The 27205-nt window shown below is 46.1% G+C and overlaps 1 protein-coding gene across 1 annotated transcript in view; it reads left to right on the forward strand.

Annotated features, from left to right (window-relative positions):
• Positions 1-27205, forward strand: part of NUP133 (nucleoporin 133) — a 942256-nt gene that overhangs the window by 642685 nt on the left and 272366 nt on the right. Inside the window, exon 21 of the mRNA XM_069234985.1 lies at positions 6220-6355. Coding sequence (XP_069091086.1) covers positions 6220-6355 — 136 coding nt within the window. The remainder of the gene's footprint in view (positions 1-6219; positions 6356-27205) is intronic.

The raw sequence follows: 27205 nt of genomic DNA on the forward strand, positions 1-27205 counted from the left end.
GTTATCATTCTGCTTCAAAAACAAGCGATCGAAAAAAGTTCCACCTTCTCAAAGAGGAAAAGGAATGTACTCCCGCTATTTTTTAGTACAAAAGAAAGGTTGAAACGGGGTTTTCAAACTCATTTTGGATCTGAGACATCTCAACAAGTGCATTTGAAAAGAAAAGTTCAGAATGCTGGCCCTTCATCAGATTTTTCCTCAGCTCCATCAAGGGGACTGGATGTGTTCCATAGATCTACAGGATGCATATTTTCACATCCCGGTTACAGTAAAACACTGCAAATTCCTTTGCTTCGTAGTTGCATCCCAACATTATCAATTCAGGGTTCTAAAATCAGCTCCTCGAACATTCTCCAAATGTGTAGCAACAATAGCAGCACACTTGAGAAAAAATAATATCTTAATTTACCTGTATCTCGACGATTGGTTACTAAAAGGCAGCACTGCAGAGCAAACCTTGAACCACCTCAAGATAGCTTTGGGCACCTTTAGTACTCTAGATCTGCAGGTTAACCTTCAAAAGTCCATAATAACTCCAACCCAGAGACTTCATTACCTAGGAGCAATGCTGGACACCAATCTGGAAAGAGTGTATCCTTTGGAGGAGAGACTATTATCAGTAGCTCAGAAGTGTCACACAATTCTTCACACTCTATGACCTACAGTCAGACAAATAGCGTCTCTATTGGGCTCCATGGCCTCCTGCATTTTCATTGTCCCGAATGCCAGATTACGCATGAGATCTCTTCATGAGAACCTGGAAGATCAGTGGAGTCAACTCCACAGCCAGATGGGAAGACAGAATAATCCTTTCACCAGCAGGAAAAACATCGCTGCAGTGGTGGATTTGCCAACAGCATCTGTTAGTAGGGGCTCCCTTTCATCAGAGCACTCCTACTGAGACCCTTGTAACAGATGCATCACTACAGGGTTGCGGAGCTCACATGGGTCCTCTCCAAATGCAAGGCCTCCGGTCGAAAAAGGAGCAGAAATACCACATCAATCTGCTGGAACTGAGGGCAGTTCATCTGGCTTTCAAGTCTATTTCCCCATCCATCAAGGGCAAATCCATTTTAGTCCAAACAGACAAAATGACCACAATGTACTATTTGAATAGACAAGGGGGAACCAGATCCCGCCCTCTGTCTCGAGAGTCACAAACCATCTGGCACTGGTTACAAGCGAGGAGGCTGTCAATCACAGCGATTCAACTCCCGGGGGAAAAAAATCCCACAAAAGCCAATTCCCTAAGCCGAAATCTATCAGACTCGTACGACTGGGTGCTTAACAACAATTTTGTAGCAGACATTTTCCATCTGTGGAGGCATCCTCAATTAGACCTGTTTGCTGAAGAAACCAACAAAAAATGCCCAGACTCCGCATCCAGGTTTTACCGACCAGGGACGAAGGGGAATGCCCTGTTGATAGATTGGTCAGGGAAATTTCCTCTACGCTTTCCCACCCATTCCCCTAATACCCATGGTGATCAACAAGCTCTACAGGTCCAAAACCAGGATACTAATAGCCCCGGAATGGCCTCGAAAATATTGGTACACAGATCTCCTCCAGTTGTCAGAAAAAACTCACAAGAGGCTGCCGTGCAGACCGGATCTTCACCACAGACTAGAGGGGAACGTTCTACAACCCAACCTTCCCTCGCTGAGCTTAACGGCATGGCTCCTGAATTCCTGCAGTATGGACATCTAGGCCTCTCGCAGGAATATTTTAAAGGAGTCCAAAAGACCGTTGACGCGACGCTCCTATGCGTTCAAATTGAAGAGATTCTACATATGGTGCAGACATAATAATTTCAATCCTATCCTGGCTCAAGAGGAGGTTATCTTGCCCTATCTCCTCCATCTTGCGAAGTCAGGACTGCAGTTTTCATCCATTAAGGTACATTTGTCGGCCATAACGGCTTATCGTAAATCGCCCTCACAAAAGTCATTCTTTACTATGCCAGTGGTTAAGGATTTTTTAGAGGGTTTGAGAAAAGTTTTTCCACCAATTCATACACCTTCACCTCCATGGGAATTGAATGTGGTCTTGTCTTGACTTATGGCTGCTCCCTTTGAGCCCATCCACAAAGCTCTTTGCAACACCTTACGTGGAAGACCGCTTTTCTTGTTGCCATTACTTCGGCGAGAAGGGTCAGCGAAATTCCGTCTCTCTATACAAAAGAATCCTATACAGTTTTTCACGATAACAGAGAAGTTCTACGGACCCACCCGGGGTTTTTACCTAAGGTGGTTTCGTAATTCCATAATAATCAAGCCATATTTCTTCCAAACCAGCTACTCCGGCAGAGAGAGCATTGCACTCCCTGGACTTGAAGAGAGTGCTAAAATTTTATCTTGATAAGACTAAGGGCATCAGACAATCTGATCGCTTATTTGTAAACTATGGACACATGAGAACAGGCAGGGCAGCCTCAAAACAGACGATTTCTAGATGGATAGTTTCATGTATTGTGACTATGCCAATTAGCTAACAAACAATTGGCTGCCAAACCTAAAGCTCATTCTACAAGAGGCAAAGCAGCAACATTAGCCCTTCTTAAGAATGTACCTATCTCCGAAATTTGCAAGGCCGCAACATGGAGATCAGTGCATACTTTCACGTGGCATTACTGTCTAGATTCAGATGCTAAAACAGGCACTCAAGTGGGACAGGCTTCATTAAGAAATGTATTCAACTAAGACAAATAGGCTGCCTGTGCTTCTATCACTCCATCCGCAGGGGTATGGTATGGGCTTGCTAATCTATTCAGTGTTTGACTATCGAAGAGGATCCCCTGGAAGAGAAGCATACCCCTGGAAGAGAACTAGGATTTACAGGTAAGTAACTTATCCTTCCAGCTCGTAGCTGCAGATACACTGCTATCCCTGCCTATTCTTACAAATGCATGGTCTATTTCTCTTGTACAAGACCAGTTTTCTTCTGGTTAAAGTCTTTCAATGTTGTTGGGTCACTTCTGACACACATTTGACATACTAACATGGATGAGCTTATTCCCATGTTTTTCATGTCTCATGGTTTTAACTTGTCGTTCCTTCCACAGGTTTTGATGTCGTAGAGCATATTATTACTCACCCCAATGATTGGCCAGTCTTTTTCTCTTGTACTAGACCAGTTTAATGATACTTAGAGACTTTTTTGGGAGTTCTCGATTCTCATTTCCTCTTCTGAGTTACTATGACTTTAGTAACTGATTCTGAAGTAAGGAATTTGTGTCTAGGTGTCTTTATTAGATGACCAAGTTACTTACCTTTGGTAACGCATTATCTGGTAGAGACCGGATCTAGCTGCAGATTCCATAACGATCCTCCCCGCTCTTTGAACTGAGTCCTCTTTGGTCTCAGAAGATTTCAATATAGAAATCCTCACCTTGAATTAAGAATTCTGCGATTATTCGACACAGGCAGTTTGTTAATGTGACTCCACATTTTCAACATGGAAAACAGTCACAGAAGAAACTGTTGTCGGTGAGGGAGTTATATGGAGTTCGCTGAATTCACATCCGGTGGATGACATTGATACAGCGTCATGTGACTCTCTCTTCTGACATGCAGGCGTGGTGTGGGGAAAAGAGTTTCTGAATTCAGGCTCGTGCCTGAGGAAGATTCTAAATAAGAAATCTGCGGCTAGTTTCTGTCTCTACCAGATAAAGTGTTACCGAAGGTAAGTAACTTGTTCTTCTGTTCATGGTCTAGGGGGACAACCCGTATTTAATTAAGTTGAGAGAGTTGTAGTACTTGATGTTTATTTGAGGTTGTAGAAATTGCTCTCTTTAGGATTTTCAATATTACTGTGAAATCGACAGTGGGTCTGAAGTCATCGCTGCTCCATATTTGAGGGTCGATTGCAGAGCTTTTCCTGTAAAAGATTGGTTTATGAGTTTGATTTCGACATCTAGAAGATCTGCACACTTGTGATTCGTTCATTAGGAATTACACTTTTTGATGGAGTATGTTGCTCGTAAGGAGAGTTGGTGCACACCAGTGTCTTGGGATTGGTCGGTCAAGGTTATATTTAGTTGATTGGGCCAGTGGTTGAGCCTTTGTAGTCTGAGTATTCTGACAGATGATCACTATTATACCAAAAAAAGAAGTTGGACAGTAATTTAGTTCATATTATCTTTATTTAGTTTACATTTAAAACTCTAAAAGACATCAGCAGATCCAACAATAAATAAAAACAATGAAAACGACATTTGAGTGAGACAAAATACCCTACACACTAAGCATACATAATAAGATCGCATAAGTAGCAATACATAAATCCAAATTACTTCCACCTCATATGAAGTCTTAATTGTTTTTTACATTATTAATACGTTTCACTCGGCTGCTAACGATGGGGTTATATGCTACAAAGATCTGGGGCTGGCTACATTTCCGTACATAATTTACAAAGGTTGTAAAATGCCTGTTTGAGGAAACTGTTGGCTGTACCGAAGAGCTGTTCGGCCTTTATTTATGTCATATTTGTTGGATTTCATTAGGGCACGTCCTCTTTTATTTTGGCACTTAATCTGAACGAAACCGGGAGCTCTTTCCAGCAGAGCTGTATTGCAGTGACTGCCTAGCTAGCATTAGATCTCGCTCATCTGATACCTTGGCGATAATACATGAAAAATGCCTGCAGCGGTTTATACATTCAAGAATATTTTGGGAATCTCGAGCCTGTGCATCGTGTGACCAAGTGTGAACTGAAGGGTCTGTTTAAGGGGTACTGTGAAAAAGGAAGAGATAGGAAGGAGGGACTCAAAATTACAGTTCTTTCACATTATCCTTTATTAACTATGGATGGCATCCACCCTTATTTAACAGTCACGAATGTCCAGCATAGATTTGTGTTGAAGCTATTTCGCCTTAACAGCTTAATCTCCCGGTGTTGATCCCTGAAAGGTTTGCCAGTACTGAGAACCTACTTCTGTATTCTTTTGATGGTTGCTCTACACAAAGTACCTTATTTTTTCTATTTTTGTAGATTTATTCTGGACCGAGACGCTGTTAAATTAAACCACTTCTTAGAATCCTAACTTTTTAATCATTGCGAACCTGCCCTTATCTTCCTACAACAGTTACATACTCCTATAATTCGCTTTGCTATTACCAGTTATATATTTGTGAGCCATGAAGATCAGAAGGTTAACAGCAGAATTAAAGAAAAAATATAAAGAAAAGAAAAGAAAAACATGGTCAGTGTTTTGCATACGGTTTTGAAGAGTTAACAAGTGCAATTTTATTTTACAGTATACTTTCCCTTGTAGAAATGTTTTCTTCCTTTCTTTGATACGTGTTGTTTTTCAATGAATGAGGTTTGGTATGTAGGCTTTTCCGAACCGCTTTCTTGAAGGCCCCTTTGAACAAATTGGGATGATCTCTGATGGCTTTGAGTTGTGAATTGATATTCCCAGTCGAACTGAGTATGATAAGTGATGAATGGTTCACACAGGGCAGAGCTATATGGTGAAGTGGTTAGATTTGTAGATTGGGTTGGAAAACGAGAAGGGACAGAGGGCGATCGGGGATTCATTGACTGGTGGGCCTAGCCCTAGTAATTTAAGATTGCTAATGCAGGACAAAGCCCTTGGTGTTTTGTCGAAGGCACAGAAGGGAGCCGAAGTGGTATTTAAAACTTAATCCCCATGTTTAACTCTTTGAGTTGTAGAATTTTGATAACTTTATGGTGTGGACGGAGATCGGGCATGTGAAATATGTTGGGCGTTTTGAGCGTGAGGTGATGCTAATGTGGTGTAGGGGATCTATCAAAGAACTGTGTGTATTCCTTTCAGAGGGTGTTACTGAGACTGGAGAATGATTGTTTCCATGAAAGGTAGTGCAGGATGTAGTCATATTTTGATGATGCTTGGTTAGCAGCTCCTCCATCTTGTTCACTGATCTGTGCCATTGTAGTTTAGCTCTCGTGCAGTATTTCTGCAAGAAAAGAGTTGTAATTGGTCAGCTTTCTGTAACGTTTTCATGTTTGTTTTGGTCTTCTGATTTATGCCATGATTTGCTGCAATGAGTGAAGAGTGCTTCTTCAGAAGGACTAGGATGAAAGAGCTACTTTTGAACAAGTGATGTGACTTTTGTTGCTAGTGTTTCTTCAAGGATATGTTTAAGTGGCATGTGCAGTATCTACTCTGCTCTGTAGGACAGACATTATCACACCAACATCTTGTACCATGTGCTAATTCTAAGTTTACTTTAGGCTCACAGAACACTACTGACGTTGGCAAATTTGGAAACCCGATACTTTGCGAAGAAGAAAACTTTGTTGGGCCTGAGTAAATTAGCTGCACTGGCATCCGGTTTTCCAGAGGATGTGACACAAGAGAAAGTTGAAGGTAAGAACTGATAAATCATAAAAGTAAAGAGATAAACCTGTCGTAATTGACAGGAATTGAAGAGTCCTCTTGATATTGCCTTGTTTCTTTTTCATACTATGTTGTGGTTGAAATATTATGCAGGCAGGGCTGTATTTTAGAAGACCTGATTTAGCCATTAGTAATCTGAGTTTAGACTGGTTAACTGGGTCCTAGTGCCGTAGTTTGACATTGCAATCTGGGAGTTTGGATGGTGAATCCAGACACTGTCACCTTTTGTTTAATGCAGTCACAATTGTTTTTTTTTGGATTGATGACGCTTTAACCAGATCCCCATACACTATTGATTATGCTTCTTTATAGTCGTGATTGCAACCCAGTGGGACAGACTTAAGCTTAAAAAGACTCCCTCCGTTTCAATGAAAACTTAAGAAGCATAAAAACTGATTAGTTGAGTGAAATACTACATTTTCTTATTGGCTTATGGCTTGGTACCAGTCTCTTTCTTCATCTTAGCATGGACAGAGAAGTAAAAGTAACAGGCATTAACACCTTGTTTGGGATTGGGGCTTTGGGTTTCTGTGTACTGCATATTCACTCAGCCAACAGCAATGCAACTCGGTTTTGTGACTGACTCCTGCCTGGCATCAACTTTCTCAGGGACAGAACTTAAGTAGTCATGGATTGGACAAGGAACACTGGAGCTGCCAAGATGTGACTTCAGCCATTATTGTAAAGTTGGTTTCTAAGTCTAAAAACAACCTAGAAACACTCCCTGTTTCTTCTGATTATGGCATAATACATAAATTCATATAATCACTGGTCAATCACTCGGCAAGATTTCTTCTAACATATGCACTGGTTCGTAGACCAGTTGTGTTGTTGCATTTCAAACCAACTTAGTTGCTGACTACAACTTAGAGTGTAATGTCCAGTATATTCTCAATATAGACATCTGCTGAGGTCCTCTACAACCTAGCTTCCATTTTTTTTTTTTGATAAACGTTTTTATTGAGTTTATATATAGTAACAGTATAAAACCCTAACACCAACTGGTCGTGGAGGGGGGCTCGTAAGACAAGCATCTTGTGGGAAAATTTGCACATAACACAACAAAGTCTCATGGTCGAGATACACATATATGGAGCCAAGACAGTGTATTAGACAAGTGACTATTATCTCGCACTGATATCGTCCCCTCCCCAAGCCCCCATCCATTTCCCCAACACCCTATCATGTTTGCAGGGGCAGCCCCTTGCTTCGTACACAAGCTTTTCCTGCTGAGCGCACCAGTCCACTCCTCTGCGCCACTTCTCCACTGCTGTGGCCATATCTGATTTCCAGGTTGCAGCAATGTCTCTCTTAGCCAACAAGCAGGCCGTCCCGTTGAATGTCCAATCTGCTCTATTTGAGCCCACCCCATCAAGGACTCCCAAAAGGATGTACTTTGGGGCGACATCTAGCTCTTCATGTAAGACCCCCGCAATCTCGGCCACCACTGTTTGCCAATAGGATACAATGTGCAGATAGGTCCACACCATATGAAAGAAGTCTGGGGCTGCGCAGCACGGACTGTCAGCCTGGGGTCAGAGGCCCTTTTTATGGAGTCTCACTGGGGAGAGGTATGCCGCGTGAAGATAAGTTTGTATGACCCGAAGGCGGGTGGTCATGGTCAATGTCCGGGGGGGGGGGCCATCAAAGCGTCTCGCCAGTCGTCGTCCACTGGACCCACCCAGTGCTCCCAGCGCGTACGGAGTTCATCTAAGGGCTTTGATATGTGTGTGTTATCAATGTATGATATATACGTGATACTCCCCCCTTGCCCAGATGACCCATCAGTGTCTTGGCCTCTACAGGGCTAAACTCCGGAAGGATTGTCCCAGTCCGAATATGTACGTGCAGTGCATGGCGGAGTTGCAGATATTTATGGAACTGGGAGGGGGCCAGGGAGAATTGCTGTTGAAGCTCCTGGAATGATCGCATGTGAGCACCAGCCCAAACATCTCCAAGCAGTGATATGCCAACGAGGTCCCATTTATGAAACCCCTCCAGTGCAGAGACATCTTTGAGCCGCTTGCCCTGCCAGAGCGGGGTTTGTTGTGTGAGACAGTGCTGGCCTCCCCCCCCCCCCCCCCCCCCCCCCCCCCATGACGAGGCAGGTGGGGGATAAGGATATCACAGAACTTTTGATAGTTCCGCCGGGAAGCCATCGGGGCCCGGCATCCTCCCGGCGGCCTGCCCCGTAATGGCCTCCGCGACCTCTTGTAGGTCCAGTGGCTCGTCAAGGTCCCGCCGCTCTCCTGCCTAGATCACCGGAAAGGACACCTCTTGGAGCAAGGGGGCCTCTCTCTCGACCCGAGAGGGGGCCGCTCCTCGTATAGTTCCCTGTAGTAAGCAGCAAAACTCTGTACTATCTCATAGGGGGTCTTGGAGGGGGTGCCAGAATCATTAATAATCTCCGGCACAATTCTGTTCGCTATTGGCCGAGTGGCGAGCCAGTGGAGGAGCTTGCCGTTTTTGTCCCCACAACCGTATACGCGGGTGTAAGGAAATGCCTCCTTGGCTTGGTTACCCCCTGACCTTTTGCTGATGTTAATTTATGATTTGAAAGTGTGCTGGGACCCTGCTAACCAGGCCCCAGCACCAGTGTTCTTTCCCTAAACTGTACCTTTGTCTCCACAATTGGCACAACCCTGGCACCCAGATAAGATCCTTGTAACTGGTACCCCTGGTACCAAGGGCCCTGATGCCAGGGAAGGTCTCTAAGGGCTGCAGCATGTCTTATGCCACCCTAGGGACCCCTCATTCAGCACATACACACTGCTTGCCAGCTTGTGTGTGCTGGTGGGGAGAAAACGACTAAGTTGACATGGCACTCCCCTCAGAGTGCCATGCCAACCTCACACTGCCTGTGGCATAGGTAAGTCACCCCTCTAGCAGGCTTTACAGCCCTAAGGCTGGGTGCACTATACCACAGGTGAGGGCATAAGTGCATGAGCTCTATGCCCCTACAGTATCCAAGCAAAAGCTTAGATATTGTAAGTGCAGAGTAGCCATAAGAGTATATGGTCTGGGAGTCTGTCAAACACTAACTCCACAGCACCATAATGGCTACACTGAAAACTGGGAGGTTTGGTATCAAACTTCTCTGCACAATAAATGCACACTGATGCCAGTGTGCACTTAATTGTAAAAATACACCCAGAGGGCCTCTTAGAGATGCCCCCTGAAAACATACCCGACTTCCAGTGTGGGTTGACTAGTTTTTGCCAGCCTGCCACACACCAGACATGTTGCTGGCCACATGGGGAAAGTGCCTTTGTCACTCTGTGGCCAGGAACAAAGCCTTTACTGGGTGGAGGTGCTTCTCACCTCCCTGCAGGAACTATAACACCTGGCAGTGAGCTTCAAAGGCTCACCCCCTTTGTTACAGCTCCACAGGGCATCCCATCTAGTGGAGATGCCCGCCCCTCCGGCCACTGCCCCCACTTTTGGCGGCAAGGTTGGAGGAGATAATGAGGAAAACAAGGAGGAGTCACTCCCCAGCCAGGACAGCCCCTAAGGTGTCTTGAGCTGAGGTGACTCTTACTTTGAGAAATCCTCCATCTTGCAGATGGAGGATTCCCACAATAGGATTAGGGATGTGCCCCTCTCCACCGGGAGGAGGCACAAAGAGGGTGTAGCCACCCTCAGGGCCAGTTGCCATTGGCTACTGCCCTCCCAGACCTAAACCCACCCCTAAATTCAGTATTTAGGGGCTCCCAGAACCGAGGAAGATAGGTTCCTTCAACCTAAAGAAGAAAGACTGCTGACCTGAAGCCCTGCAGTAAAGACTGAGACGACAACTGATTTGGCCCCAGCCCCACCGGCCTGTCTCCCTACTTCGAAGAAAACTGCAACAGCGATGCATCCAACAGGGTCCAGCGACCTCTGAAGCCTCAGAGGACTACCCTGCATCTAAAGGACCAAGAAGCTCCCGAGAACAGCGGCAGTGTTCAAGAAACTGCAACTTTCTGCAACAAAGAAGCAACTTTTAAAGACCACACGTTTTCCGCCTGAAGCGTGAGACTTTCCACTCTGCACCCGACGCCCCCGGCTCGACCTGCGGAAAACTAACACTACAGAGAAGGTTCCCGGGCGACTGCGAGCCCGTGAGTAGCCAGAGTTGACACCCCCCTTGAGCCCACACAGCGACACCTGCAGAGGAAATCCAGAGGCTCCCCCTGACCGCGACTGCCTGCTTCAAGGAAGCCGACGCCTGGAACCAGCACTGCACCCGCAGCCCCCAGGACCTGAAGGAACCGAGCTCCAATGCAGGAGCGACCCCCAGACGACCATCTGCCTAGCCCAGGTGGTGGCTACCCTGAGGAGCAAGCCCCCCCCGTGCCTTCCTGCATTGTTGAAGAGACCCCCAAGTATCCCCATTGATTCCAACACAAAATCTGACGCCTGTTTGCACTCTGCACCCGGCCACCCCTGTGCCGCTGAGGGTGTACTTTCTGTGCCTGCTGGTCCGTACCCCCCCCCCCCCCCCCACCTAATGCCCTACAAAACCCCCTGGTCTGCCCTCCGAGGACGCAGGTACTTACCTGCTGGCAGACTGGAACCGGGGCACCCCTATTTCCATTGAAGCCTGTGTTTTGGGCACCACTTTGACCTCTGCACCTGACTGGCCCTGAGCTGCTGGTGTGGTAATTTTGGGGTTGCCTTGAACCCCCAACGGTGGGCTACTTTGGACCCAACTTTGAACCCTGTAAGTGTTTTACTTACCTGTGAACTTAACAATTACTTCCCTCCCCCAGGAACTGTTGATTTTTGCACTGTGCCCACTTTTAAAATAGCTTATTGCCATTTTTGTCAAAACTGTACATGCTATTGTGATTATTCAAAGTTCCTAGAATACCTGAGTGAAATACCTTTCGTTTGAAGTATTACTTGTAATTCTTGAACCTGTGGTTCTTAAAATAAACTAAGAACATATATTTTTCTATATAAAAACCTATTGTCCTGGAGTCAAGTCTTTGAGTGTGGGTTCCTCATTTATTGCCTGTGTGTGTACAACAAATGCTTAACACTACCCTCTGACAAGCCTACTGCTCGACCACACTACCACAAAGTACAGCATTGGAATGATCTCTTTTTGCCACTATTTTACCTCTAAGGGGAACCCTTGGACTCTGTGCACACTATTTCTTACTTTGAAATAGTATATACAGAGCCAACTTCCTACAGCGGGCAACTGAAGCACGCCACATATGTTTGGCTGCCTCCATGGTGGTGTGTCTTATCTCTTCCCTCACTAGGATTAGTTGCCGCATCACCACTGGAGAAGTAGTGTCGTCTAGCTGGCCCTCGAGGCGCATCGCTCTGGCCTCCAGGGCTGACACTTCCTGGATGCGAGCACGCTCTCGCACTCGAAGGAGGTGCTTGGCGTGTCCCCGGAGTGTGACCTTGCAGACCGCCCAGATCGTACCTGGTGACGATACGGATCCCAGATTGAAGGCAAAGTAGTCTAAGACATGCTCCCGAAGGGCCTGGGTGTAATCTGCGTCCTGCAAGTACCAGGCATTCAGTCGCTACATCGGGCAACTGGCTGCTTTCGCATCGTTAAAACGGAGGAGTACTGGCGCGTGGTCTGAAATCCCCTGAGGAAGAATCTCTACTCCTGAGACTCGGTGGACATCAAGGGCCGGTAGGAGGAAGAGATCTATTCTGGCGTGGGTGTGCCGTGCTGCGGAGGTGTGAGTGTACTGTCGTCGACGGGGTGCCACGTCCTCCACACGTCACAAATGCCTCAACTGTCAACCCAGCTACGCAGCCCAGCCGCCCCAGAGGCCCGGTCCAAGGATGCTGGTCCAGTTGTGTCTATTTCGGGATGAAGAACAGAGTTGAAGCCTCCCCCTGTTATGGTTAGACCTGGGGGAAGTCTGGTCATCACATCCCTAAGCTGAGCGAGGAGCTGTCCCTGTGCACCCGAGGGGGTGTAAACAGTGAGTATGTTAATGGGTTGCCCCCCCCCCCCCCCCTCCCCCCCAAGAAGTCCGGTGACGACCACGTAGCGGCCCTGTGGGTCAGGCCGGTTGGCAGTCACCACCATGGGCAGGGAGCAGTGCACCAGAACAGCTGTGCCTCTTGAACCTCTAGTTAACCCTGCGTGGTATACTTTGTCGTAGCCTCCCCTCCTGAGCATGGGGCATTTGGTACCCAGGAGATGGGTCTCTTGTAGCAAGATTATGGATGGGGCAAATCGTCGGGCAAAGGAGAATACCGCTGACCGTTTAATTTTATCAAGGAGCCCATTGACATTCCAGGAGAGGACTCGTTTAGCCTGCGCTAGGTTGTGAATGGTGAGGATGGTGTTAAGTGAAGTGTGCCTGCCTGGACGTTCCTCCTTGACCAACTCATTAAAGGTAAGGAAACATAACATAAACCCCGTAAAGAATACCCCCCAACAACCACTCATCCCATACTTCCAACCCAGAAGCATCTGTGCCCACAACACGTCAACTACAAATTGGGAGTGGTGGACCCCTCCTTTAAGTCAGAGTTCTGCAATCTGGCTGCTTGCTATTCCGTTTCCCCAGCCAAGAAGCCTGTCTCTAGTTCAGTTTCTTTGCATCTCCACATCGCCGCGGGTCAAGATCAAGGAAGCAGGGGGGACTGGCTGAGGCACTCGCTTCCGGAAGGCCTGCCTGAGTTGTCCTGGTCAGGGGTACTTGATGTGTTGTTGTCCCCAAGGGGGCCTGGACTCGGCTGTCTTTCCGCCCGGGGGGTGGGGGGCACGTCTAGGTCACTTCACCTCCTCCGGTTGGAGCGGGTCCGTCTGCACCCCCTGGCAGTCTCGAGGCCCCGCCATGGTCTCGCACCGGGCGACCATCCCTGGGGCAGGGGGTGGGCCCTCGTATTTCTTGATTCTCTTCCGTCAGCCAGTCCCATGCGTTTTCGGGCAAATCGTAAAAGAAGGCCTTTCCATTCATAAGAACCTTAAGACGCGCTGGAAAGAGGAGTGTATATGTCAGTTGCATCGCCCTCAGTTTCTGTTTCACTCTCTCGTATGAGCGGCGTCTGGCTTTCACCTCGCAGATGTAGTCAGGGAAAATGAAGATCTTATTATTGTCCCAGCGGAGGTCCGGTTGCGATCTGGCTTCTCTCAGGATTGTGTGTCGATCTTTAAAGTTAAGGAAGCAAGCAATCATCGGTCGCATAGGACCACCCGGGGGCGGGCGGGGTGTCAGGGCCCTCTGTGCTCGCTCGATCGCAAACCAAGGGGAGAGCTTCTGCGCAGGGACCCATGTCTTGACCCAGCTCTCCAGGAACTCTATTGTGTTATTATCTTCTATGCCCTCCGGGATCCTACAAAGCGCAGGTTATTGCGTCTGGAGCTATTCTCTGCGTCCTCAGCTCTGTGGTGAAGCTCCCTGGTGTGAGTCTGCAACTGGGCGACTTTGACCTTGAGATCTGCAAGATCGTCCTCTACCTGAGAGACTCGGCCCTCCACCTCCGTGATGCGACCCACCGCTGTTCGCGTGTCTTGTCGCAGCAGGCACCTCACCAACCCTGGTCTCTATCACCAACTGCAAGGTACGTCCGCTGCTCATGACGCAGGTTACTTGGCGAACTGGTCAATACGCTGCTGCGATGCAGGGGGCTGCCTGCCGGCCTTCTCCTTCCCCATACTTGCTGCTAGGTTGTGTCTGGACGTGCAGTCTGCTCTTCGCCCCGGGTCTCGATGCCCACCGAAGCAGTCTTAGTGGGCCTCTTCAGTACCGCTGCTTATTTTGGGGAACCTGCTCTCGTTCCAGCCGGGGTGTCTTGTCCTCCGTCTGATCTATGTGGTTCACCCTGGGGTGTATGTTCTAAGGTTTGTTGTTTGCCGCTCTTTAATCCTCCATCAAGGGCAAGGTAGACTGTTGGGGGGGGGTCTGTCACCCACCAGGTGATTCGGCCCCAAGGGAACCCCCTGTCATTGTGGGGAGGGACCCCGTGCCCCCGGGGGGGGGGGGGGTCCGTCGTTGACCTCCCAGCCTTTCGCAGCGTCGCTATATCTGCCCGCTTGGGCTTCAGGGCCCTGCTCCGCCCGGTCGGATTCGCGAGCTCCGGGGCCCGCCACAGGCCGCTCGCCCTCGTATCATCACTGCCGCGGCCCTGGGCAGTGAGATGGGACACTGGATCTCATCCGTGGATTCTCTAGGGAGTCCGGCCCTCTTCAGGCCTGCGTACTCTGCGCGTTTCCAATCTCCTCCATCGCTGCACACCCCCGCGGGCATCAGGGGCTGGAGCTCTTCTTCTCGGGTGCCGCGAAACGCAAGCCGATCCATCTACGGGGCCAGGGCCTCATCACTGCAGGACGCCGCCACTTACTGCTGTGCGGCGCCCCAGTGGGTACTGCTGCTCCGCGGTGCTCTCCGGCCTGCCCTCGACAGGCCGCCGGCGCCGGAACCACTAGGCCGGCCTCCGCTGCCGATCTTGTTTGCGGCGCAGAGCAAGGGCGCCCTCCTCCGATCGCTGCAGCGGGCCCTCACGGAGGTGGGGACCCGACGAGAAGGGTCAGCAGGGTACAGGAACAGCGGCCAGAATCGGGTGGATGACGGAGGGGTCCGAAGCACCTTCAGAGTGCAAGCGCCATCTTGACGCCCGTGGGTACGCCCCCACCTAGCTTCCATTTTTTCCCCTTATTAATATCATGATCTCAGTTGTGCTTAGTTCTGAGTGTCGCCTATTATGCAACGCTCTATGCCTTTCCCCAGCAGGGTGACTCAGTCTGCTACTAGCTGTGTTACCAACTGTTCATCAAATATAGACCATATTTAGGAGATACATTTTTCTCTTAGTTTTTCTGTGTGTTAATTTAGCTCAATCACCCTGCCATTTAAAGGAGTGAGTTTGAGCTAGACTTAGGGAATCCACACAGCTTAAGCACAGTTTTCCTTTAAATTCAGTATGCTATTATATATTCAGTCTACACAGACACTTTTCTTGATGGTCACCTGCAATACAGGCACCGTTCTTCTGCTTTTATTTGACGTTTCAAGTAGTTCTTACTGGACATATTTTTGCTCAGCATTCAGATTACTTGACCAGCTTCATAATGTATCAAAGCCTGCTCCCTTCATTTTATGTATTTTTTCCTTGGATTTCTCTCTACCTGCAATATTCTTGGAACTCAGCATGGCCCTTGCTGCCTTTGATTCCCAAAGGTTAATTCTTGTCCTCAAATAACACTTTACTCCATGGGGAACCTCGTGCACAGTTGGTAGAATTTTTGTTTTGTGTTTAATCGGTTCCAAGTGCACGTTCTGGGTACAATACGACCCATGATTGTGGTACTACAGTTAGTCATTCTCTCTAGCTGTTGCAGGCATTTTCTCTCTTTCAATCCTATTCTTTAACCTCTTTCTGGTGCCCCTTCAGTATGAAGCATTTCGTAATTTTTATACTGAAATTCTTTGGAGCTTCTTATGGGTTCTCACTCATTCTGTTTTTTGTAATTTGAACATGGCAAAGTCCCCCATTCATCCAGTGGGAATTGCACTGTTTCCTCGATGCTCAATTTCTGACTGGGTTTCAGCTGTTAATCATACTTTGAAATAAAGCTTGTCCTGTTTTAGGATACCTGTCTGGTAAGTCACTGATCCTTTATCTTCTGCAGGCTTCGGAGTCTCACTCTGCATTTCATTACCCTCACTCCCCCCTCCTAGATTACAGCTTCTTACGTTTTTATTGTATCTAGTTTGCCTACATTTGAGGTATTTAATTTAATCCTTTGGAATATTTCCACATTGTCATGCCCAGATTAATAAAGGCCAAATTGGGCTGCTCACCTAGAATCACTCTACTGGCAGCAGACTCCATTTTATCAAACCATTCTGTGAGGTCTTATGGTCTTTATATTTTTTCATGTGCTTAGAATCATAACTATCCCAATCCTTTGTTCTAAAAATCCCTTGTTCAATCCTTCTGTAATCAGTACAACTGGTTACTACCTCTTTAAGCTGTCAGCCAGCTGTCAGCCAGCTGTCCATTAATGTTTGACCCTCGCCATAAAGTAATGGTTCTTCAGTTGGTGTTGGAAGTCTGTACGTTCGTGGGCATTCCTGGAATCGGTGTACAACACATAATGTTGCAGAATCATAATTGGAAACCTGTGTAGTGGGCCTCAAATGACACTCTTCTAGGTGGGAACTGGTATGATAGCTTCATTGCTTAAGTCTCCACTCGGTTGATTTCTTCCATTATTTAGAATATAGTGTTATGGGGCCTAATAAGTTCTTCCTTCATTTGCATGGTCCCAGAAAGATCTCACAGTTTAATATCTCATGGGAGCGATACTGAAGCGCCTAACTCCATTGTGAGATCTTTTTGGATTTTCCTGAACGTAGAATTTGTTTGCCTGTAAGCACTTCCATTTTTTTTTATTAAAGATAAATGCCCGTTTCCAAGCAATTTTATTTAAAAAACAACTTCAGATCCAGATAAACCAGAAGGGTATTAGCTTATTTTCTCTGAATTTTCTTTCAGACAACACCAGGCTTCTTCTCTTAAACTGGCTGATTGAAAAAGTGATCATTCGTCTGGTGTGGAAATCCATTTTTTTTTCTTTCTTTTTTTTTATTAATATAATTATTATTATTTTTTTACGAACCTCCCCCCACACGTTTTTCCTCTTGATATTTGGTATATGACCTTTAGAACAACCGAGGGCTTCTGGATAGGCCCCTAGCCTACATGTTTCTACTTCAGATTTTTTTTTTTCTTTTTTTTACTTTGAATTTGCTACAACGGATCATTTAAGACCACTGTAATTGTGTGCAAAAGTTTTGCAAAGTTGCACAGAGTTAAATTATGTGAGGAAAGAACACACAGAGCTTTTTCTACACCTATATCTGAAGAGCTACCTTTCTTGAACAACCTGTTTCCTGCAGCCGGCTCACAGGCTCTCTCACTAAAAAGTACCTATGTATTAAAATCCTGATCTGCTCATTTTTTCTTAGTAAAATGCAGTGAATTCCAAATTTGCATTTTATAAGTCCGTTTTGCAGAATCTAGACCTTATTTATATGTTTGACACATAAGACCTATTAACATTCAATGAATCTAAATGACATTGATAGTCCTTGGTTAGCCTAACTTTTATGTGGATCTGGCCCCTTTGAACGTACATTGAACATCCCTTTAATAGGTAATCCATTGTAAGAAAGTCAATAAATTTGCTTGATTTGATTCCTAATACAGATGTTAAATTGGTAAATATAATTTATTAGTAAGCTTACGGTCCATTGATTAGCAAGTAGTCATTCCCCTCCCCCCCCCCCCTACAATCTTTGCTTTGCCCATTTCTAATGGAAAGACAGTGATCTGAGGAGAGACACTTAAAGATGTTTGAGGCATGTTAGCGGGACCACTTATTCTGTGCTGCTACTGTCATTCTCCTCTTTGCTGCAGCTCTGTGTTTTATACCTTGCCCTGCTTGGTGTTCTGCAGTACCCTGGAGGGCTGTAGGGGCCGTGAAGTGCTCTGACAGCCGCAGAGCATACAGGCTCCACAGCCAGACTAAGAGGCTTTCAGTGAGGGGGGTATCTCACGGTGCAGTTGCATAGTGCCCTCATTTTAAAAAATGTGTTGTTAGGAGAAAAAAGGTTAAAGCCTGCCAACAGAAGGATTACTCTTCAATTTATGACTAATTACTGCCTGGGTCACAAGGACTGCATGACAGTTTGGCACTCTTACAGCAGAAATCAATTAGCTCTTGACACTCAACAACGTCAACCAGTAATAACACAAAGCAATAATAACTGAAACTTACCACTGATTGGACCAACTGGAAGGGCAGGAAAACCCCGAACTCTAACAGTCTTGTACTGATACCGATTCAAGGTCCCAATTTGTTCCTGAAAGACCACTGATTACTCAAGCTGAGGTGCACAGTCCTTGACATACCTTATTTTAACCTTACAGGTTCTGAAAGTGATTCAGTTTATGAGAGAGAGGAGTTTGAGGAGTTCCATCACAGGACGCACAAACCCCTACATCAAGCCAGACCCTAGTCTCTGAACAAATCAAACTAGTTGCTGCCCAAAACTTAAATTGTGTTACAAACGTGAAAACCAAACTAGAGAGTTCGCTCGACAACACCTAACCAGCTCATGGAATTGAAAGAAATTATGACAAATCAAACGAACTTTAAATCCTCTCCATCGACAAAGGCCAGAGCAATAGCCTCTGACTTAGTCAGCCAAGCTTATTTATTGGAAAAGGATTCAGAAACCCCGCCAGTATACCCTGTTCTCCCTGCTATGGGAGCAATTAGCACCGTACTTACAAAAATGGCGGAGGTCTTGGAATTTGACCACCCTTAAGAGTGAGCAGATTATACTATTAAAATCAATCCAAGAAAACTCAACTACTTGGAACTTCCTCATTAAAATCTTAATTAGGGTGGTCACAAAACTCTTAACATTAATGGAGAGCACTTCTAACCTGAGAAGGATTCACGACTTAATCAGCCAAGCAACAAAGATATGCTCCAGCTTAAAATCAGAAATAACACCAAACAACTCAATGAATAGACCTCATTTGACCGTATGGTACAGTACTTAACTATACCTATTTAAATCTGCGAGAGAACCTTAAATAATTTGGCACTAAATTCAAGTGCAGCACAGAATGAAGTAAACTGTAAAAAAAAAAAACAACAAAAAACTAAATGTTCAACACTTGTAGCATCCACAATGAAGTAGGTTGAAGCAACTGTAAAAGAGGCACAAAGCATCAGTCCAAATTATCTAAAAGCACCCTTAATGACATATGTAAGCAAATGACGACCGGAAAGACTGAACAAAATTCAAGACAAATCTGAATAATGTAAACGCTAAAGAGTTAGGCTGTCGGCAGTCAATCAGTGGTGCAAAAATCCTCTTCGATTTTTAGGAACATAGCAAGTATCAAAACTTAGTCTTCATCTGCTTCACAAAGGCGGACCAGTGACCATATAAGCATGGTTGTTATCCCTTACAACAAAGTAAATCTTAGTTCTGTTCCTCGCAAAGCAGTAATTTAAGCCAGTTAGTAGCAGGAAAAGCTTTACAGCCAATCAAACAATAATTTCGGAACCACACTTGAAGCATGATGATGGCAAAACAGTAGAGCTATCAGTACAGGTCCAAACGTCTTAGGAAGGGCCTGAACAAGTGAACAGTTAATACAAAGAAACCTGCTTCAGATAGAAATGTGAAAAGTACCATAACAATACCTGAAAAATTCAAGGAGCAACATAAACAAACCGCATTCTTGTCTAATTAACGTCATAATGTGTCTAGCAGTCAGAATGCAAAGCTAATCAAGTTTTCAGAGAATTCCGCTATTCAGGTACTCAGCCCGACTATGATGGACTTGTTTCAAACATATTTTTTTGTGCTTGAAAACTGAAATTATCTCTAGGTAGTAAAGCCATTATAATCCCCAGGCTATCACAATAAAATATGCATTTTCGTGTTTTCATATATTCATCCTCACAAACTTTATTTTAATCACTAGGATTATAGAAGTACATCAAATACTACGTTCAGATATTACATTCTATTCCATCTAAATTAGCTGACATAAATATCAAAAATATAGTCTGGAATGTTAAATTATCAGTCAAGCATGCAACATTAGGCATTCACCCTATGTTAAGAGATACTGGAAGAGTTCAGCAAATTCCACGGGAAGGGCAGCAGGTGGTAAGAAATGTGGGACAATATAATAAAAACTATTATATTAATTTGTCCCAAAATAACGGAACCAGCATTCAAGTTAGAAAAGGACACATCATTAATCTTCAATTGAAATACTAACTATAATGAGCCAATCCAGGAGATACATGCAAATAAAGACGGCATACAGGAAAACAGTGAGAAGGGAAAAATTAGAGGTGGCTAATAGGAAATGGGCTATATTACAAAAAAATAATACGGCAAAAAATGTTTTGACATTTGGTAGCAACTGGCTTGTTGTCATGCGGGCCGCCAACCAACTATGGCATGCCATCTGACAATGGGAAGTGTACATAAAGTTCCACTCTACAAGCTGGGACACCAGAACCTTTGAAGCACATCAATGTCAAAGGGATGATAACATCAGCAGAATTAATTTGTTCACTAATAACAAAAAGCAAGTATTCTCGTGCCCCGGGCCCCAATGGGATTCCGATTGCCATAATGAAACAGGATTGAAAGTTATGGAACAATATATTAAAGCCGGTGTTCAGCCTCGTTGTGCTGTCAGGAGACATACCAGAAACATGGCAAGGGTCATTAATATAACCACCTAATGAAAAGGAAGCTGAAAAGACCCTGCAGACTTCTACTTGATGGCTCTTCTAGATGTGGAATGCTTACCAAACGGGTTCGTGGTAGGCTATGCAACCACAAATAACATCATAGCTCTAACACTCCTTATAGAGAAGGTAGTATACCTGAGAAGACCACAACACATATGCTTTGTGGATTATTCATTTGCCTTTGACAAGGTAAACCTCAATCATCTTTGGTCCAAGCTACGAGACATGGATACAGATGATAACCTGTTACACCTGATAATTGCATTCTAATTCATTGATGCGCAAAAGGCTAACAAACCGGCCGCACTTCACCCCTAAATTTTTTAATGAGAATGGTCTTAAGCAAGGCTGTGTTCTAGCTCCATTTGATTTCCTTATTTATCCTAGATATAGGCAATTACATTAAAAACATTTGAATTCCATCCACCAAAATTAGGCCACTGCGAAGATGGCTCCTTAGCATATGCAGACAATCGTGTGATCTGCTCACAGACTCCAATTGGATTACAGCACTAACTTGTTGCTCTCAACGACTATAATTAGAAGAATGGCCTTTCGGCAAACATAAATAAAATAAAAATAATATTCTTTGGGAAGAACTTAAAGAAATTCACGTGGAAATGGGAAGATGATGAAGTGGAGTCTGTAAAATCATATGTTTGACTGGGCTTTTATCTGGACAAGAATCTAACTTATGAACAATATTGAAATAAGTTATAAACTAAGTCTGTCATGATGATAAAAGCATTAAAGTGTGCATTAACATAAAGAGGGCATGGATTAGGCCCACCACAGTGACCCTTCCGGCAAGAATCATCCCACTTCTGACTGAGTAAATGGTATGAAAGAAAAGGATGGTAAATAAATTAACTGTTTTTCATCCAAAATGCATGGCTTTTTATTCAACTTAAAAAGATCCACTCCCCATGCAATGATCTGACTTGAATTAAGTTTGATAATATTTGAGCCAGTTCACTTGGCTCAGAAAATCGACTATTTTTGTGACCGTACCTCTGCAAAACCCACCTCACTGAGAGGTGTGATTTATGAGGAATTGACACAGAACAATATGACTAACACGTTTATTTTCTTTCGATCAAATCAATTCTGGCATCACAAAACACGATCTACCCCCGCTTAAGGTTCTCTTGAAGATGCAACAATTAGCCCGTAAAGTAGTCAACAGGAAAAATCTTTGAGTCCTTTCGTTTAAGAGATCTATATAAATAATCATAGTACAAACATGCAGAGCGTCTTTTGAAATCATACTTTCAGTCCAGTCAGAAATGTATTGAGCCTAATTTAGAGGCATCAATAAAACAAAACGTTCAGAGATTTTGTCTGTTCCATGAGCCTACACATTCTTTCAACTGAATATAGAAGTCCACATCTAGTGCCCCTTACTGCAGACTCTGTAACTATCGAAATGAAACCTTAGATCATACTATCTGCATCTGGCCAAGGCTGAGGGACATTTCTAAACAAAATTATTGCTCTGCTTCAGAAAGCAATCACTGCGCACTATAAACGAGGCCACCGCAGCTTGCTTTCAGTTACAAACAAGCTCCTATATCAGAAGATTAATACAATATCTGGTTATAACCCATATAAGACTCACATTAAATAATAATGTAAGTAATGAGTATACTAAGGCAAAGGACTAAGGGCCTGATTTAGATATTGGAGGACAGATTACTCCGTCACAACGGTGACTGATATCCTGTCCGCCAAAATCCAAATCCCATAGGACATAATGGAATTTAGATTTCAGCGGATGGGATATCCGTCAGTGTTGTGAGGGAGTAACCCGCCCTCCAGTCTCAGTCTGGCCCTAAATGTGATGCACTGAGGAGGGATAGGGTATTCTGTTATTAATCTATGACTCTCTCGAATTATTTTTAATATTGTATATGTATTCATAATTATCTTACATATTTATGGTTTGTCTTGCTTAGACAGATATTGTGATGAATTTTTAAAAAATGTGTACAATAAACATTCCACTGCTACCACCACCTGATCTCCTTTGGATTGAGGGAACCCTCTGAAGTGCTTCCAAGTGGAACCCCAACTAACACATCCTGAAATGTAAGGAACATTGCTGCAAGACTTCCAGATCACTTACCCTTATGACTAGATTCCACAAGCATCTTGCTTTTCTACTAAAGGCTATCATTTCCAGACAAGGGTTGCCCAGTCGAGCATGGGAGGTAGCACTGAAAAGGTTTAGACAATGTTTTTTCTTCTTTAGTATAAGTAAGTGTGCAGACCATGGGAGGGATTTAGTGAGAGCAAGATGAGCAGAATGGAACAGGCCATCATTTTGGTTTTCTGTGATGAAAGGGACCCTTGGTTTGCTTTTACCAAAAAGCATCTCTTGATCAGAAACTGAGACCCTTTTCAGCAAATCTTCGCTAAAGCAAGGGATAAACATTTTAGTTTGATTCTGCTGCGGGGGTCATCGTCAGTCACCAGTGAGTTTTACATTTTAAGTTGCCCTGTTTTACTCACTCCCTAGTGAGAGCTCAGTAGAAATTAAGACTTGCGAGGTGCATGGTAATGTACATTGTGGCTATGTGAGGTCTGAAGAGTTTTTGTCTCCAGTTCTGTTTTGGAGCTCTGTCACTGAAAACTTTTCTAAGAGAATGTTGCCAGTTTGAGGGGGGCGTGGCTTGCCGGCTAAGATGGGGGGCACAAGCTGAAAGTGCTCCGCGGGGACAACCCATTTATCCGCAATTTAATTGGATCTGGGGAGCCAATCAGAGCTTCCAGCAGTGCTCCTCTGAGCGCGGAATCCCCCTGGAGCGGGGGGGGAACCATTTGTGAGTGCGTGGGCCTATCTGGACTGTTGGTGGAGCGACCGGCCTGCGCATGGAGGTGTGGGGTCCGGCCTGCTCTGAGGACGCGCCGCGGCCGGACCTGTGGAGCCTGGTCAGTACCTGCTGTGGGACCCAGAGCTGTGGACTGGAGTACATGAGCGCTGCCCCGTCTGACCAGCTCCCACACTCTGCGTATTTTTCACTAACTGGCTGGAACTGCTGGTCATTATTGCAGCTGATCTATAGTGGTGGTGAACTGGTGTGACTCCTGTGCAACTGGGCACAGCGGGGAGAGAGGCTGCTTGTGCTGCTGTGCCTGGTCTGTTATATTACGCATGTAAGTGGGCCTCCTGCATGAACGGTAATACACGGGCTCCCACGCCTGTGACCTCTGCCTTACCACAGAGCCCCCTCCTGGGCAACACCCTGGCGGGAGCAGGTCACCTCCGCTGTGGAACCGGAGCCAGACGCCGCAATCAAACACCGTCCCTGGATGGCACTAAGTTGGATGCGGTGCTGGAAGCTGTGGAACGCATAGTCACCTCTCTGGAGCAAGCCCGAACCTCGTTGGAGGGCAAAATTGACAAGGTGGCCAGTGATCTTACCCTCCTACATGCAGACCACCGCAAACTAGCAGATAGAACCCATACACTAGAGGATCAGCTCCAGGATCTAACACCTAAGATGGACCAACTGGAGGTTTCACTACAAGATGCGTTGGACTGAATAGGGACGCTGGAGCGCCGGCCAGAAGATGCGGAGGATCGCACTAGATGGAACAACCTCAGAATAGTAGGCCTACCGGAAGGTGCAGAAAAATTGCTTTCGCTGAGTCCTGGCCCCGGGGGCTGATGCTGGAGGGCTCGTTGATACCCTTTTTCTCGGTTGAACGAGCCCAAAGAGTCCCTACTAGAGCCTGCCTGCCGGGTGCTGGACCTCGTCCGTTCCTTCTCCGGCTTTTACACTATGCAGACAGAGACAACATACTACAACCGCGGTGAGAACACTACCTGCAATCTGTGTGCACAATGCCCTGGTTACGATATTCCCGGATTACACCATTGCCATACAAAGCGAGCATGCATCGTTCCTGACAGTCAAGCGCAACCTCCGCTCTTTCAATCTGTCATACTCCCGTCTGTTACCAGACAGATTGCGTGTAGTGGCAGATGATAAAACACACTTCTTCAGCACGACGGATGCGACATGGGACTGGCTGGAATCTTCGAACTTGGTCAATCAGTGAGACCCTGACATAACCGACATGGCGACCCGGGACCTACAGCCCCGTAAACGTTGGAACTGCAAAGACGTGTGGCTGCCTCGGGAGAGGTACGGCACGCTCCCGACCTGGAACAAATTATGCAGGAACGCGGATGTGCATTGCAAACCGCGGCAGCCATTAGTGTCCTGTCAGTGGCTAAGGATGGTGAAGTGGACCCCACAAACTCTATTGGAGATGAGGGCTTCTCCATCGAGATATCCTCTGAACCTGGGTCATCCCACCGCCCAGCAGTGACACCTCAGACAGCTGATGAACTAATCTGACGCTACCCAATAATACACATTTTACTGTATAACAGCTTGTGTCAAAGTTCACTGTCAGTGGCACTAGCCAAATAACTGTAGCTGAAATGCTGCATACTTTTGTCTTTGCATGGGACTATTTGTGTGCTCTGTGCTGTTGACCTTGCTGATTATGACCATCAGCCTGTGGGCCACCAGGCGTCGTGCCTCCATGTGTCCTCTACCTTACACGCTGCGCTCTACCGTGATTGCCTCCCTGCTATCATGCTGGATTAGGGGTTCCGCCCTGGCTATTACTGCATCTCCAACACCTTGCCTACCCCACATCCCTACTAGAGGGGTCTGTCTTTTTTCTCTAACTGTTTGCGCTGCATAGGCGGACTACTTATTTTGGGCAGATACCTATTGTCCCTCTGCTCTAATGGTATTCACTTACGTTACTATTGGTCCTGTTGTTGGTCCTCAGCTGTTTTGGTTATGTTCTGTATGGAGCCTATGTTTGCCCTGCCTGCTTCCTCCTTGGGCCCTGCCACTGGTCAGTTGAAGTGCCCTATCCTTGGAATTGGGACATCGGTCCTTTGTACACTCACTGATCCACCATGAATCCCTTCAATCTCGTTACATGGAATGTGCGAGGCATACACACACCAGCATGCAGAAATTCCATATACTCTTATCTTAAAAGGCATTCAATACACAACGTTCCTGCATAAGACTAATCTGGCGCAACCCGAAGTGGCTAGACTGCAGCGGCACTGGCGTGGGCAGCTTTATGCAACAAGTTTCTCCTCTTAGGCCAGGGGTGCACTTATTTGGATTAGGCCGGGCACCCCATTTGTAGCTGATGATCATATTGTGGATGAGCAAGGGCGTTATGTGCTGATGCATGGGCGCCTTGCTGGCCGAGCCGTGATGTTGGGATCTGTATATGCACCAAATACATATCAAGCTTCTTTCTTACACACACTCTCCAATCTTCTGTCTCGCTAGAGTGACCTCCCCTGGTTATTGGAGGGGCGACTTTAATAGTGTCCTGGACCCCTCATTAGACCTCTCCTTTCCACCACTACTCCTACAGTTTTAGCTGCACTGGCGCTGCACAACTGGCTTCAGGACTGGCAGATGGTGGATGTGTGGCATCAATGCCATTCCACCACTATGGTATATTCATTCTACTCTGCTCCACACCGCTTACATGTCCGCCTTGACAGGATGATGTGCACTACTAACTTATATTCTGCAATACAATGATCTGACTACCTGGGCCGCACTCACTCTGATCACAATCCACAGCTTCTGCAACTGGGGAGGGATACTCTCCGGTCCGCCGTCCCTACATGGTGACTCCATCCGAAACTCCTGGAGAATGCCCCTTTTAGGGCCTTGTTGGCCAAGGCAATCCACAAATACTTTGATCTGTCTGTCGGATGACCAATGTGCAGAACTGGAGGTGCCCCTGACATTGGATGAGGTGTGCGGGGGTATATGAGCCCTATCAGCAGGCAAAACACCTGGCCCGGATTGTCTTCCGTCCGAGTTTTACAAGTCCTTCTCTGTAACAATTGCGCCCCGTCTTCTCTCTGTATGAGCAACCACTGGAGGAGGCAGTCTTGCTGGCTCCGCAGCGCAAGGCGCTGCTGGTGTCGCTCCCTAAGCCGGGCAAGGACCCATCTGAACTGGGCTCCTACAGGCCGTTAGCGATGCTCAATCCTGATTACAAAATTCTAGCCAAGATCCTGGCTGTCCGTTTGGCGCCTTTGGTCCCACAATTGGTACACTAGACCAAAATGGCTTTGTGCCGGCACGGGACACCTCGCACAATATCCGATGCCTATTGAGAGTCATGCAGTATTCAACGCAGAACTGTCCTCGTGCGGGATGTCTGGTGCTCGACCTGGAGAAGGCCTTTGATTCCTTGGAATGGTCTTAATTGTTTGAATCGCTGCGCCGATGTGGGGTCAGCCCACAGTTCCTATGCATGATCCAGCTGTTGTATACTTGGCCTTGTTCTAGGGTTAAGGTTGGTACACTTATATCTGACCCAATTGAGGTGCGAAGAGGCACTAGACAGGGCGGCCCACTCTCTCCACTGCTGTTTTCTTTAGCGATGGAGCCCCTCACTGTGGAGTTCCACAGGACCGGGCGAACTTGGGGTATCCCACTGGGTGACGGCCTGCATATATTCTCTCTAAATGCAGACGATCT

Source organism: Pleurodeles waltl, chromosome 5 (assembly GCF_031143425.1).
Source record: "Pleurodeles waltl isolate 20211129_DDA chromosome 5, aPleWal1.hap1.20221129, whole genome shotgun sequence".
NCBI classification, from domain to species: Eukaryota; Metazoa; Chordata; class Amphibia; order Caudata; family Salamandridae; genus Pleurodeles; species Pleurodeles waltl.